Here is a 14,899-nt window from a genome sequence, read left to right on the forward strand (position 1 = left end):
TCTATCATAAGAAATGTAACATCCACACCAAGAGCCTAAAAAGGTGATGCAAGGCCATCACACAAATATCCAAAGCCTGAAATTGTTGATGGTGATGAGATGTGGAGACTGTCAAGCTTGTCCTTGGTGAAGTTAACCCACAAACTTCACTTGAAGAGATTCATACTTCGTCATCTCCGTAAAAACAAAAGATCAAATTCGTAGAACATGCATGGAGCACTGTAGTGGGCATAAACACAGCCTCCAACTAATGCACCAAATGAAAGAATTGGTTCCTCGTAAATACCATGAAATACCCTTGATCACATAGTAGTACATGTGGCTGTAACCTTACTAACCCTGTCTAATCCGTGAGCATGCAGGCGCGCGCGCGCGAGTGTGTGTGTGTGTGTGTGTGTGTGTGAGAGAGAAAGAGAGAGATTATATTAACATCTACAAAAGACCTTAAGGGTCTGTGGGACCAAAAGATGACATATGATCCATGAGTAAACTGTATGATAACAACATTAGTAGAGAGAGAGATAATGCACTGCATAGCTAGTAAGGAAAAGATGGTGCATGTACAGAAGACTAAACATTTGACCCTCTCACTGTCGGGTAAAATCATCTTCTCTGGTTTCTGCGAAGCTTCTCTTCTGTTCCATGTCAAAAGCTCTCAATTATTGTTGAGACCACCGAGTCTTCTCCCAGAACGATTCATATCCTGCTGCACAAAGTGCCACTCCCTAGGCCATGTTAGTTTTATTTTGGTCTTTGCTGCCTGTCCAGCCAGCATGCATTACATTAGTCTTTGGCATGATTCCACATGTCCTGTCAAGACCCTCTTAACTTGGCATTACCCCTGTCTATTCAAATTACATTTCCAGAAAAAAACATGGATCTACACCACATACTTCAGTTTGCTGGATCAACTCTATTGCAACAAAATCCTTAAAAGAATGATTAAATGCCACACATTTCCATCATTTTAATTAAAAAAGTTGTTGGCAGAATTGAACCTCACCTATATTTTGCTGACGTACTTTGTTTCCAAAGATTCACGGTGCCAAACGCTCCATAGACCATGTCTGCTTATCAGTCCCATTACGAGTGAATCGCAGCCTGAAAAAGACAATGTCCAAGTTCTCTTATAAATTAATCAAATCCAAAAGAAACAGCCAAATTCTTATGTTTTTTACTTGCCCCATAATTTTCCAAACCTGTCATGAAGACGGGACTCCCTCCCCTGCCAGAACTCTATAGCCACAGGCTGCAATCTAAACCCGCCCCAAGAGTCAGGCCTTGGAATGTAGCCTCTGCAGATGCCATAATCAAGTTAGTATAGCCCAAAAAAGAGCCTCATATGTAAATCAACAACAAAGCCTCTTGAAATTGATGAAAGAAAAATACAATAATAATGCAGCAGTGAACTTACCCATCCGCATACTTCTCACATATTTCTTTGTACCTATCATCAAGGGCCTGCCTTCCAGGCAGTACCTCACTCTGTTGCGCAGCAGGCATGCCAAAATTGTCAAAGCCGATCTAAACCACAACTTCACTGAAACAAAAGAAAAGGTCCTCAGACTGATTGAGACTTTACCTGAGGACTTACTAAAGCTCCAATCTGACTACCACGTGGCCGACTGTGAAAATATTCATCCGATTCCTCGTCTGAAACCTTCTCCACACGTCCTTCAACCCGGACCTAAACAGCCCAGAAAGTCCTCAAGTCTACCCAGAATCTCAAACAGCCAAAGAAAATCCTTCAAACTGACCCACATGTACCCCTTTGCAACATAAGGTAGGGGATACATAGTGAAAAATCTCCTCAACTATGCAGCATTTGAAAGGATCGATATTAATTACACAGCCCAGGTGACATTCCCTGCATGCCGGTCATGTGGGCATGAACACCGGCATGTACCAGTGGGGTGGATGCCCAAGATGAGACACTCCCTTCACACACAGCTGCCAGACTCATGGACTACAGCCACACAGCATAGGAAATTGATTAAGAACACAAACAGGTGCCACCCAAAGTTCCACCTTAACACCCTGGCTCCCGAGAACAACAAATTCACAGCACTGTGACTGGCTGTTGATAAGGGTGCCCGTCCATGTCTGCCTGGAATTAGCCACACCTTTGTCATTTTTAGTAACGTGACTGCCTGGTCAGAATTCAGCTGGGAGACTGGATTTACAGTGGATGCCCAACCCATTAAATGTTAGGCGCTTATTGGTGGTTGTGCTGAACGGGGGTGATGGGCACCCATCCTGTGTGTAGCCAGCCTTATCCTCAACCTTTTGAGGGGTAGCTCTACTCATAGGAACAATCTCAAGCTTCTTTAGATCACAAAACTTCTAAACCTGGGGATCATCAAAACACTGACCTGTCGATGAAGCCTGTCCCAAAAGAAAACAAGCGAAGCCCAGGGGTTTGAATGCAACTCCACAGACTTCCGACTCCCATAATTTGTATACCTGCATCATAGATGATATCATCGTGCTGGCATTGAGCTGTATGATATTTGTGAGATGAAACATTACATCTGCTCATGCTTCTTTTCTTACCAGACAAAACCACGATCATCGTAACCTTTAAGTAAAACCATCCGTGCAGACCTAGCCAAATGTACAGCTTATAATAAGAAACCATCCCTCACAGGCAAGATTTGCCCATTCTAACTCTTGTAGCTAGTGAAAAGATAGATGATCAAAGGTTAGCACGCATACGGGTGCCCTTTACTATCAGCCGTTGCTAAGGTCATGGCATTTGGTTCTGTAAGGCCTGCAGCAACAGCATCTTCGAACCACTCTTGAAACTGTTGAGGAGCATAAATAAATTAAAAACAGATGATTCAACTACTTCCTTCAGATAATACATTGTTTAAATCTCACGGTTTTTTAATGTTTTGAGTGCAGTACCTGCTTGATTGGATCACTTTTGACTTGCTCTTCAAGGAGAACTGCACCAACATAGTTTTCACGTAATGCTGCCACATCTATTGTGGGTGGTTTGCCGATTCGCACACACACGGATGTGCCTGGATACGGGGGCAGTCGCAAATTGTATTTCTCTGCAATGGCTGATGGCACAAACCGACCACCCAGGTAGTGATGAGAGCCTCTGAACATTTTTACGCATAGCTTGGGTGCAGTCAATGACACCTGAGATAAAAACATCTTCACAATGCTTACAGGAAACTCTCACTAGTGAGCTTGCAACTTAACCATATGCCAATCTCGTAATGAGACATATGTAAGATCCAAAACACACCAGCATGTTCGGTTTCAAACCAGTTCCCTCCTTGTCACCTTCTTCCACATCCCAGCCTGAGGGAATATCTACTGAGATAACTGGAACATCTGCAGCACCATCCACATTTGAGACGGCTAATTGTTGGAGTAGCTTATCAAAAGGCGGACGAGCTTTACCTGCAAACACAGTGTGCCAACTCAGCATCTGGGACTGCAGGATTAGAGTCCCATAGACCTCCCTTGGGAGTTAAAAAACTACGATTCCACTTCTTCTTTTTCAATCTATCCAATTTTTTGCATCACAATGTAACATGCAGCGGAATTATCTGTAATGAAGGATCCTATCACACAGTCCCACACCGCCTTCTTTATCCTGAGTTTCGCAAGTCTTTAGCAATCACTTTATCACTTCAAACTTTGAGGAGAGAGAGAGAGAGAGAGATTTGTACACCTTATTGGGTCCCAAATTACCCACTGAAGGGCCCCCTCCTATTGCTAGGAGTAATTGCTTTATTATCTTTGAAGGACTGACTTGTGACTATAGATAAGCCATACACAAGACCTATGAAAGACCAAAAGTCGGGCTAAACTGTACACAGCTGTAGAAGCACCAATGATGACCAATCTCGATGCCTATGCACTCTTCCAATGGAATGTAGGAAGGCTGCAAATCTGAGGCTGAGAGAAGGGGCTGTGTTTCGGACTGTTCTAGGCTGTGATATGCACTATGAATGAATGTAGATGATGCGTTTTACCTTCACCGAAATGGCTGTAGCAAAACAAGATGATGGATGAATGCTGAAAACGTAAGGTTCTGTAGAGCTTCTTCTGGCTGAATGCTGATGATGCTGAATTTTGATAATGTATGGCTGAATGCTCAAGCGTTGATGCTCCTAGTGCTGAAGGACTGAAATGCTCGACTCCAATGATGATGAGATGAATCGAATGATGCAAGTGATGCTATTTATACAGGCAAGAGGGCTGGTCGGCTGGCTGTAAGCTGGCTGACTGTAGCATTAAAGCTACACGACTTGCTATAATGGGATAAATGCTGAAATATTATGGAAAAATGCCATAATAAATGCTAATAAATGTAGTAAAATGCTGAATAATTTTCTATTGCTTCTGTCATGGTCTATGTGCAAATGGGATGAATGATATGCAAATGCAAACCCTAGGTTTCTACTGACTCTATATGCATGAATGCTTCTCTCCAAGTGGGTTAAGGGACTTGACTGACTGGCAAACTCTCTAAGGCTGAGGAATGACTATGGAGCTCGTACCTGACATATCCTGGACTGAGGATTACAATGGAGCCACAACATACGACAATTTCATATCCTAAAGGGTCCTACTATTGTACAGTGTTGCACTGATGATGAGCTACTTGTCGCCTTCCCCCCCTCCCATCCTACACAAGCCCACCAGCCAGTGCACCTCCCTTCATCTCCCACCCCTTCTCTGCTGTCTTTCTGCCCCCAGCTCGCTCCCTCTAGCCCCCTCCTGTGCACAAGCACACCCCTCCACTACCACACCTCGTCTCCACCTCCCCCAGTTCATGTTTCATCTCGGATTTCAAGATGACAAAATCTAGGACTCTCACAATGGAATCCTTTCAAGATAAACTAAACACAGCACAAGCACAAGATTAATCTATTCATTTCTTGGGTCGAGCACACACCCAGGGTGCTTCAATGCATTAGGCCACAGGTATCAACAAAGGAAGTTTTCAGGCAAGTCTGTTAGGAAGAGTCTTCACAGTTGCAATTTGCACTCAGTGGAGAATCTTTGGCTTCAACGGCAGTCGCTTCAATGTCTCAGGTCATTCACAAGGACTCTTCTCACCTACAATTTGCATTGGGTGGAGTATCTCCCATGTTTGATATCATGGAGGCACCACAGGAGGACATGTCATCAGATTACTCTTCATCCTGGGAGGATAGGCCATTTAGTGTATCTTGGGAGGGTGTTGGCAATAAGGTTGTCGTCAGCTCACGACCCTTGAATGATTAATCCCATATACAAAAAATGACTAAGGTCCTAAAGGGTATGTACACACTAAGGTTCACAAAGGCCCATTATACCCCCACAATTTTTCATGGCTTCCAACAATCTAGGAGGGGGGGGCGGGGGGGGGGGGGGGGTCGTTGTTGTTGCGTGTGCTCTAGCGATGGTGCCTATGTGTACAAGTGTGTGACATCCCTATGAAGATCTACTCCTCCGATTGCAACAAGTTCTTGGCTCGTCCTCCGAGGTTTCGGAGCCGGTGGACCTCCCCTCGGGCTGTGGTTCCTCCCCCCTCTTCTTAGGCCTCCGCCCTCTCCACGTTTGTGTGGTCTCCCACCATACACATGGCAATGGAGCGATGGTCCTCTCTTTTCCCCTCACCATCGCAGCCGACAAGGAGTGGGATTGCGAGTCTGCCTCCTGTGCCATTCATTCCCAAGCAGTCTCCCTAGCTCAGCACCTAGGAGATAGCCATCTAGTCGACATCATCACCCACTTTTTGGCCCTGGCCCGCATGGAATTAACAAGCTCCTACCTCCGATGTCAAAACGGTGACATTGACGCACAAGCTTGGAGATGATATTGATATTGTATGTGTTTCTCCATGTGGCAGGCACTAGTCCCTTGAGGCCCTTCCTCCACTTCCTACATTGCCACGTATGGAGCACAGAGCAGGCGTACCGCAAAGCCAAAGCGGAGTGGAGCTTTATGGAGGACAAGATCAAGGATCACTTGGCCTGCATCTAGCCCCACTCAAACTGTGATCATCCCCCCCTCCAAATCAACCCCGAAGACTCTCTGAGGAGAGGGGATCCTCAGCATGCGCAGGTCCCACTCCCCCCATCCTTAGTCATGCAAATTGTCTCTTGGAATAATCATCAAACCGCGCAGGAGCTTCAGAGAGCCTGTGTTGGAGGCCCAGTTGATCTCTTGTTCCTGGGAGTCCTCTTTCAGCCCTAAACACCTTTGCAGGAACATGTAGATGCAGAACGCATACAGAAGATGGAGAGGAGAGAGAGATAGCTGAGTTTCAGTATATTCAAGATAGTACAAAAAGGTGTACAATCTTGGCAAAGCCAGAGGCTGCCCGCAGCCCCATAAAAGGTTGTCTTGACTCAAGAGAGTCCTGTCTTATTGATCCAATCCCTATAGGAATGAATGAATCCTAATAAACACGACTTGTGCTTATATAATATTCTTTGAGAGCTGGTCAACCAACTACAGCTGTCGGCAGCTAGTTTCATGTCCTCCAAAAATCATCATGGCCATCGTCGCCTTTTACATGTGTGGTAGCCATAGCTGACTCGCTGCCTTGCCAACGGTTGTCCATGCCTTCTAGAAGGCTGCCAACCTGCTGTCCATCCTGAATATTCTTTTTTTTCTGTTGCCCTTCAAGGATTAGCAATGAGATTAGCATGTCCATGTCATCATGCACATGACATCCCCTTCTGTTGAACTTGACGACGGGATTCCAACTTCTGACCCTAGATGACTGTCATCATCCCTTTGTCTCCTCATGGACTCCCGAGCTTGTCATCCTTCCCTTCTTGGCAACCTTTTCACTGAGAACCCTACCCAACTCTCCAATTCTACTCCGAATCTAATGAAGATTTGTGCATCTGTTCCACTTGGTCCCCTTGCCTTCTTGCCCTATCCCTATACACTTTCTTTGGTCTTCTTTTCCTGAGTATTGAGTCTAGCACTCTCACGCCACCCCTTGGAGGATCATCCTCCTTGGAACCGTTGCCTAAAAGCCTTTACTAGTATGCCCCAAGTGGCATCCGACTCACAGGACAGCCATTCTCCTTGGGTCTTGTGAAACACCACCAACCAACCTCCTGGGAGCTTCTTCCATGTCTTATGTTACTCTCCTTGGACTGTGCACCTTCATCTAGGACACCATGAGTGTTTAGCATTGCTAAACCCGAAGCTCTGATACCAATGTCACATACTCTGGGAGTCTTCTTTCAGCCCTAAACACCTTTGCAGGAACATGTAGATGCGAAACGCATACAGAAGATGGAGAGAAGAGAGAGAGAGAGAGCTGAGTTTCAGTATATTCAATATAGTACAAAAAGGTGTAAAATCTTGGCAAGCCACAAGCTCTGTGACGCGCGGGGGATGATCGTAGTTAAACAACCTTAGGCTTAACTAAATTGCACTTAATTATACTTAAAGAGATAGACAATGGTGTTGATGCAATGAAATGCAGCTATATTAAATGCAATGGTTACAATGAAGATCTATAAATAGATCTATGCATGTCCTAGATAAATATCCTTCTCGGGATGAGAGAGAGATGCTAAATGAAGATGACGACTGAATGTTGATGATGACTGAATGTTCCTTTCTCCAATGTTGAGGTCCACCCTTGGAATGTTGGTTTTTCTCTCTGTAGGAAAAGGAGATGAACTGATTACCGAATGCTTAACTGTATGCTGAATGCTGAATACGCTGATGATCCCTCTTGCTCCATAGGTTGGAAACGCTGAAGAGTAGGAAGCTATGGATTGAATGATGCAATTGCCTATTTATATGAGATTATACTGCTGGTCGGCCAGTAGACTACTGTCGGCCAGCTATCTATGTCTTCACGACTTCATTAAATGCTTAAGATGTCATCGGTTGCCTGATACAAACCTGTCGGCTGGTTTCACAGTCCACGACCTGATGTGCTACATGCCCTAAATGCCTTGAATGCCTTATGTACCTTCGGTAGGTGCTGTAACAGCCCCTTACACTGATGCTCAGGCTGTGATCTATGCTTGGGTACATGTGTTAACTACTCTAAATGCCTAGATAATGCTTGAATGCCTTTGCTTAATGCCAAGAATGCTCTGCTAAATGTTTATGAATGCCTAGAATGCCATGTCACTTGTACACCAACTGAGTATGCATGTGACATTCCCCTCTTGCTAAACTATTGCTAGGTGGTACACTTGACAACCCTTCCACTCCTCTGTTGATCCTCCTCCACATAAACCAATGCCCCACTTTGTCTTCTTCTGTCAGGACTAAGGTCGACCGTAGGAGTTGAATCCTTTGAGCCAAAGACTTCTCCACTGCAAAAACTACATGGCAAATGCTGATAAATCTGCTTGGAAATACCTGAATCACCGTTGACCTGTCTGTGGAATCCTTTCACACACCATCTCCGTCGTTTCTGAACCTCCTGAGGCGATGTTGGAGCCACTTCCGTCTTCTTATGTGGAAGAGAACCCCCTGCTGCTACCACTTGAAGCCCAAAACTCCATTTACTCCCTTGATGATGGATGTCATTCTTCCCCAAAAAAACTCATGGGTAAATCATGTATGCCTTACAGACGCAAGATGCTAGACTGATTGCTAGGATGACTACTATGCTGATGCAAGCCATGTGCAACCCTATATGCTATGCAAGAATGCAAATGGATGGGTTACTAATGCATGCCTAAGGGGAAAACCCTGGGGATGGCCTGCAAGATCTTGAGAATTGGATTTAACCAAGCGGAAGCGACTAACATGTTGACTTACTGAATGACTTTTGGAATGAACATAAACTAAGGCTGGTTACCCTGTAGTAAAGTGACATGCGGGGGATGATCGTAGTAAAACCTTAGGCTTAACTAAACTCCACTTAATTATACTTAAGAGATAGACAATGGTGTCAATGCAATGCAATGCAATGCAATGCAGCTATATTATGCAATGGTTACAAGGAAGATCTATAAATAGATCTATGCCTGTCCTAGATAAATATCCTTCTCGGATGAGAGAGAGATGCTGAATGAAGATGATGACTGAATGTTGATGAAGGCTGAACGTTGATGATGACTAAATGTTCCTTCCTCCAATGTTGAGGTCCACCCTTGGAATGCTGGTTTTCCTCTCTGTAGGCAAAGGAGATAAACCGATTGCTGAATGCTTAACTGTATGCTGAATGCTGAATATGGCGATGATCCCTCTTGCTCCATAGGCTGGAAATGCTGAGTAGGAAGCTATGGACTGAATGATGCGATTGCCTATTTATATGAGATTATACTGCTGGTCAGCCAGTATACTTCTGTCAGCCAGCTGTCTGTCTTCACGACTTCATTAAATGCTTAAGATGCTGCCGGCTGGTTCCACAGTCCACGACCTGATGTGCTACATGCCCTAAATGCCTTGAATGCCTTATGTACCTGCTGTAGGTGCTGTAACAGCCCCTTACACTGATGCTCAGGCTGTGATCTATGCTTGGGTACATGTGTTAACTGCTGTAAATGCCTGGATAATGCTTGAATGCCTTTGCTTAATGCCAAGAATGATCTGCTAAATGTTTATGAATGCCTAGAGGCTAGAATGCTATGTCACCTGTACACCAACTGGGTGTGCACGTGACAAACTGCCCCATAAAAGGTTGTCTTGACTCAAGAGGGTCCTATCCTACTGATCCAATCCCTAGAGGAATGAATGAGTCCTAATAAACACGACTAGTGCTTACATAATATTCTCTGAGAGCTGGTCGGCCAACTACAGCTGTCGGCCAGTTTCATGTCCTCCAAAAATCATCATGGCCATCATCGCCTTTCACATGTGTGGCAGCCATAGCTGACTGGCTGCCTTGCCGACTGTTGTCCATGCCTTCTAGAAGGCTGCTGACCTGCTGTCCATCCTGAATATTCTTGTTTTTCTGCTGTGCAAAAGGTGGGGGTAAAGCTGGAAATGTACCGCCAAAGGATAACCCCCATAAAAAGCCTTAATTCGGTTTAACCCCAGAGCAAAGAGAGCAATATGCAAAGGAAGGTGAATGCTTCTCTTGTGGCAGCAAGGATCACATGTTTAGGGAATGCCCGCAACATAGGAAGAAGGAAAATGCGAAGCAACCAAAGGTAAATGTGCATGCCATTCCGACATACAAGGGAACACAAAGCCTCAACAAGCGAGAGTGGTATGTAAAGCATGGGAACAACTCAAAGATCAACTCACTCTCTTTATGTTTGATGATTGTGCCACAAATAATTTCATTTATGTGGAAGATTTATGCTCATATTACAAGCATTTTATCAAGCACTATGCATGGATTGCTTCACCATTGCATAAGCTCACTAAGAAGAAGGCAGTCTTCAAATGGATAGTTGATGAGAAAGAGGCTTCATTCGCCTCAAGGATGCCATTATGAGTGGACATGTGTTAGTCATTCCAGATTTCTAGAAACCATTTTGTGTGGGGTGTGATGCATCCGGAAGTTTCATTGGGACTGTCCTAAATCAAGGAGGACATACCGTAACTTATGAAAGCTGTCATTTGCAAGATGCAGAGCTTTCTTTGGGCATCTATGAAAACGAGTTGTTGGATGTGATTCGTGTCTTGAATATTTGGAAACGCTACCTTCTTGGGGCTGATTTTATGGTCAAGACTGATCATCAAAGCCTAAGGTACTTCTTGACACAAACTAAGCTTTCGAAGAAGCATATGAGGATGGCAAACTTATTGTCTATGTCTCATTTTCAGATTATGCACACACCAGGGAAGAAGAATGTGGTGGCAGATGCATTGTCCACATATGTGGCTGCAATGTTAGTTGCCTCACATGGGGACTTGTCTACCATACGTGAATTGTACCATACGGACGCTGATTTTGGGCATTTATGGACTGATTTAGTGGGGCTGGACATGCACAGCGTCTTACGTGACCAAAGAGGGGTGTCTCATGAAGGATAACTACCTATGTGTTGTGTCAAACATGAGGCAAAAGGTCATTGATGAGTGCCATGCTCCTCCGTATGCACGACATAGAAGTATTTTGCCTACTACATGCATTATTGAGCATTACTTCTTTTAGGCAGGTATGCGCAAAGATATAGCGGCATATGTACATGCATGTATCACTTGCCAAAAAGTCAAGTTTGACAGGCAAAAGGCTCCTGGTTTGCTTCAGCCATTGCCTATTCCCTCATAACCATGGGTATTGCAATGGATTTTATCATGGATTTGCCTCGTACTCAACCAGGCAATGATGCTATTCAACCATTGTTGACAGATTTAGCAAGTAAGCACCTCCCATCAATATGGCTCATGTGCCCACAGGGTTGGTTGCCCGGCACACTAAGTGGTGGGCTCTTCTAAGGTGATCACGCAGATCATAGGAGAGTGGTGGCCAAGCTACTTTGACTCATTCGCCGAGTCCGGCATCGACGGTCTACTCCGACATGCTTTTGTTTGGGTAACTTGTCTTCATGCTTCCATTGCATTGGATTATCTGGCAAGCAAGCCCTTGGAACTTTGTACAAATTAAAATACTCCAATAATATACTCGGGGGGGGGGGGGGGGGGCGTTCGTAGCCCCAATGGTGGTGTCATTGTGCAGTTCTACTTTCAGTTTTGTTATTTACTTTGATGCAGTGTCCATTACTTAAGTGTTGACGTGCTATCTATTTCACAAGGTAGTATCCAAGAACGTTCACACCTAGCCTGGTGTAGTTACAACGAACAAGAAGTAAAACAGCAAGTAAACAGTGGACAACTAATGCCATATGTGTTAGAAGTCATCTCCTGTCCAGTTTTATACACCAGGCCTTTGTTGTGGGTGTGTCCGCCCTTATGAGGTGTTTTCCCATTTTTCCCCACTCTCCGTATTTTTCCCCTATTTTTTTCCATTTTTCTGAGGCTTGGGAGGGCTGCCAGGTGATGCCAGGAGCACCCTATTGCTGGCCGACTGGATCTACATCAGTCGTGGGCTTCAGGGCTGCTGGCCGACTGGATTTGATCAGTCGTGGGCACCTGTTTTGCTGGCCGACTGCATTTATGCAGTCGTGGGTCTTTTTTATCAGTCGTGAGCACTCCTGATGCTGGCCGACTGCCCTCTAGGGGGGTATATATAGGACCCCAGCCCCCATGCCTTATTTGTATCATTCCTCGGGATCTTCTTGTGTATATAGAGCAGAGTTACACGCCTACATCTCTCTCTCTCTTGTGCTGTTTTTCTGCCTGCGTTTTTGCTTTTGCTCTTGTGTTCCCAGATTTGGTCATCATCTCCGCTGCATATTCTGACATGGTATCAGAGCCCTAGGCTCTTGATAGGTCTTGGGATTTGTGTGAGCAAGAGGGGGACTGTTTTGTGGCTGATTGGTGGACTGTTTCGGGCTGATCGGGAAGAGGAGAAGCAAGAGGAAGGCGGGCTGATTTGCTGGACAGCCACTTGCAGGTTTTATTTCTTCTTTGTTCCCACCGACCCACCCTTTTCAGAGTACATCCCCGCTATGGCAGATTTGTTTGAGATGGCCGAGAGACATGTGAAGATCCCGACACTCCCCACGTTCTCGGTGGACCGTCAGTTGGACGGGAGCAACTACGGCATATGGAAGGTGATGATGGAATCCGTTCTGGAGTCCTACGATCTCGCCGATTTCGTCGTTGTTGGTATTCCACGGCCGGAAGTAGAGGAAGGGGAGTTACCGTCAACCCGAAAGGACCGGGAGGCCCAGACACAGATGTGGGATCGTGTCAACGCCAAGGTCCGTTCGTTTATTTTCCTCAACTGCACACCGCACGTAATCAATCATGTAAAGAACATGACGCTGGCCAGAGGTATATGGCAGCATTTGGCCTCACTTTACAACAGGGTATCGCCCATGAAGAGGATTTCCTTGGAAGTACAGATGCGGGTTATGAGCCCTGCAAAGTCGTCGACGATGCGGGAGCATATTAACAAGCTGCAGGCTCTTCAGCAGGAAGTTCTTCAGGCTGGGAAGGAGATATCGTCAGAGGACATGGCCATAACGTTGCTGTCACATTTGCCCTCTTCGTACTCAGCATTTTACTCGTCGTTGATTACCAGTGGCAGGCTCAGCACCATCGCGTGGGAGGAGCTTGTGCCCATGGTCCTGGACCAGGAGGAACGATTCACGAACCCTCCTCAGGGTGGAGGTTCGGAGGCCTTTACTGGCCAACGGTCGAAAGGCCGTAACTCGGGCAAAGGGAAGGCTTCATCGGAGAAGTCTTCTGAGAAGAAGTCCGACGCTGACCGCGAGAAACTGAAGGCAGAGAGGACCTGTAATGATTGTGGCGAGAAAGGCCACTACTGGAGGCAGTGTCCCAAGCGGAAGACCGAGAAGGGTGAAGACTCCTCAGCAATCATGAAGACTCCGGCTTTTGTGCACCTGGAGGTGATGGACACCAATGCTTCATTTTCTTCAGGCAGGGAGGAGATTGGAGGACTCTCCGCAACGGATACTCGGGAATGGATTCTCGATAGTGGTGCTTCCAGGCACATGACTCCTTCCCGTTCCGGTTTACAGGATCTCTGCAGGCTTTCTGGTCATATTCTTACTGGGGATACGTCCACTATCCCAGTTCACAGTGAGGGCAGGATGGAGATAGTTCCCGATGGCAGAGGGGGGAAGCATTCCTCCCAGGTGTTGTATGTTCCGGCACTTGGTTTTCATCTGTTGTCAGTGCATCAGGTTTGCAAGACTGGCGTACGGGTGGAGTTTGATGAGCATTTTGTTGCTCTCCGGGACAAAGCAACAGGCCAAGTGGTTTGGGAAGGTGGAGTGGAGAATGGAGTCTACAGGCTTTCAGCACTCTCTCTCCCAGGTCCTCAGGATTGTGATGAGTGGCAGTGTGGTAATGGCTACTCAGGTGTGGATACGCTGCAGGTACGAGCTTTCCGAGACCATGTGGTGGATAGCTTGCCAGTAGACGGCAGCAGTTGGCAGGAACTTTCCAGTACTGAGGTTGGTAGTTCTTGTGTTCGTGAGTCAGAGGAAGCTGAACAGGTCACTTATGCTCTGATGTCTCGTAGTGTTCGGGACATAGAACCTCCAGTAGATGAGGATGTTCTTTCCACGGGGACCTTTCGGAAAGCCAGGCAGGTGGCAGGTGCTTACTTGCAGAAGGAGGTGGTTTCTCCAGGCTTTGTGGTTCCGGATTCAGAGGGGGTGGTTGACAGGTTTCATCAGGTTTCCAGGACTTGCGTGTGCACCGTAACAGGTGTTGATCCTTGTGAGCAGTGTGATGTCTCTGTGACTCAGAAGCTGTATGGTTCATTGATCTGGTTGATTGACACCAGATTGGACGGGGGCTTCCTGATGAGGCAGTTGAGCTCTTGGTTGCAGATGTCTCTTTGGGAGGCAGGATTGCATTTCTTGTGGTTTCTGCAGCATGCGAAGGATCATGGACTCTTGTACACAGGAGGGGGATTGTTGGATGGAGTTCGATTCCGCGGTTGGAGTGACTCGGTTTGGGGAGGAGATCCGGACACGAGGAGATCTACTTATGGCCCAGGAGCAGTTTTACGGAACAGGAGGAGGTTACATTGCAGGTTTGGGCTTCCACTGGAGGAACCCATGGTCATCCCGAGGCACTTTGTTCGTGAACAGATCGTTGCTGATGACATCTTGCTGGAGTTCTGTTCAACGGAGGACAGTACAGTGGACCTCTTCACGAAGTCGCTCTCTCAGGATTTGCTCAGGTGGCACCCCAGCTCCCAGTGGTTGGTTACACAGCCAGGAGCTGAGAGGGGGTGTTAGAAGTCATCTCCTGTCCAGTTTTATACACCAGGGCCTTTGTTGTGGGTGTGCCCGCCCTTATGAGGTGTTTTCCCATTTTTCCCCACTCTCCGTATTTTTCCCCTATTTTTTCCCATTTTTCTGAGGCTTGGGAGGGCTGCCAGGTGATGCCAGGAGCACCC

General features: G+C 46.3%; 1 protein-coding gene across 4 annotated transcripts in view; it reads right to left on the bottom strand.

The window, feature by feature from the left end:
• Positions 1 to 260: 260 nt before the first annotated feature.
• LOC147607396 (pyridoxin (pyrodoxamine) 5'-phosphate oxidase) overlaps positions 261 to 14,899 on the bottom strand; it is a 33,226-nt gene continuing 18,587 nt past the window's right edge. For 2 of the 4 annotated variants that reach the window (XM_086790808.1, XM_086790812.1), the window contains exons 7-16: positions 3,260 to 3,417; positions 2,908 to 3,150; positions 2,716 to 2,804; positions 2,554 to 2,604; positions 2,373 to 2,463; positions 1,583 to 1,687; positions 1,415 to 1,485; positions 1,200 to 1,295; positions 1,004 to 1,101; positions 261 to 760 (exon numbers count right to left, since the gene is read on the bottom strand). In XM_086790808.1, coding sequence (XP_086646934.1) covers positions 1,038 to 1,101; positions 1,200 to 1,295; positions 1,415 to 1,485; positions 1,583 to 1,687; positions 2,373 to 2,463; positions 2,554 to 2,604; positions 2,716 to 2,804; positions 2,908 to 3,150; positions 3,260 to 3,417 — 968 coding nt within the window. In that variant the 3' untranslated portion in view covers positions 261 to 760; positions 1,004 to 1,037. Of the gene's footprint in view, positions 761 to 820; positions 846 to 1,003; positions 1,102 to 1,199; positions 1,296 to 1,414; positions 1,486 to 1,582; positions 1,688 to 2,372; positions 2,464 to 2,553; positions 2,605 to 2,715; positions 2,805 to 2,907; positions 3,151 to 3,259; positions 3,418 to 14,899 lie in introns of those variants that run through there. The other 2 variants (XM_086790809.1, XM_086790811.1) reach the window with 2 other exon arrangements.

The sequence above is a fragment of the Cibotium barometz genome, chromosome 55 (genome assembly GCF_041138505.1).
Source record: "Cibotium barometz isolate CiBa-2024 chromosome 55, ASM4113850v1, whole genome shotgun sequence".
In the NCBI taxonomy this organism is placed as follows: domain Eukaryota; kingdom Viridiplantae; phylum Streptophyta; class Polypodiopsida; order Cyatheales; family Cibotiaceae; genus Cibotium; species Cibotium barometz.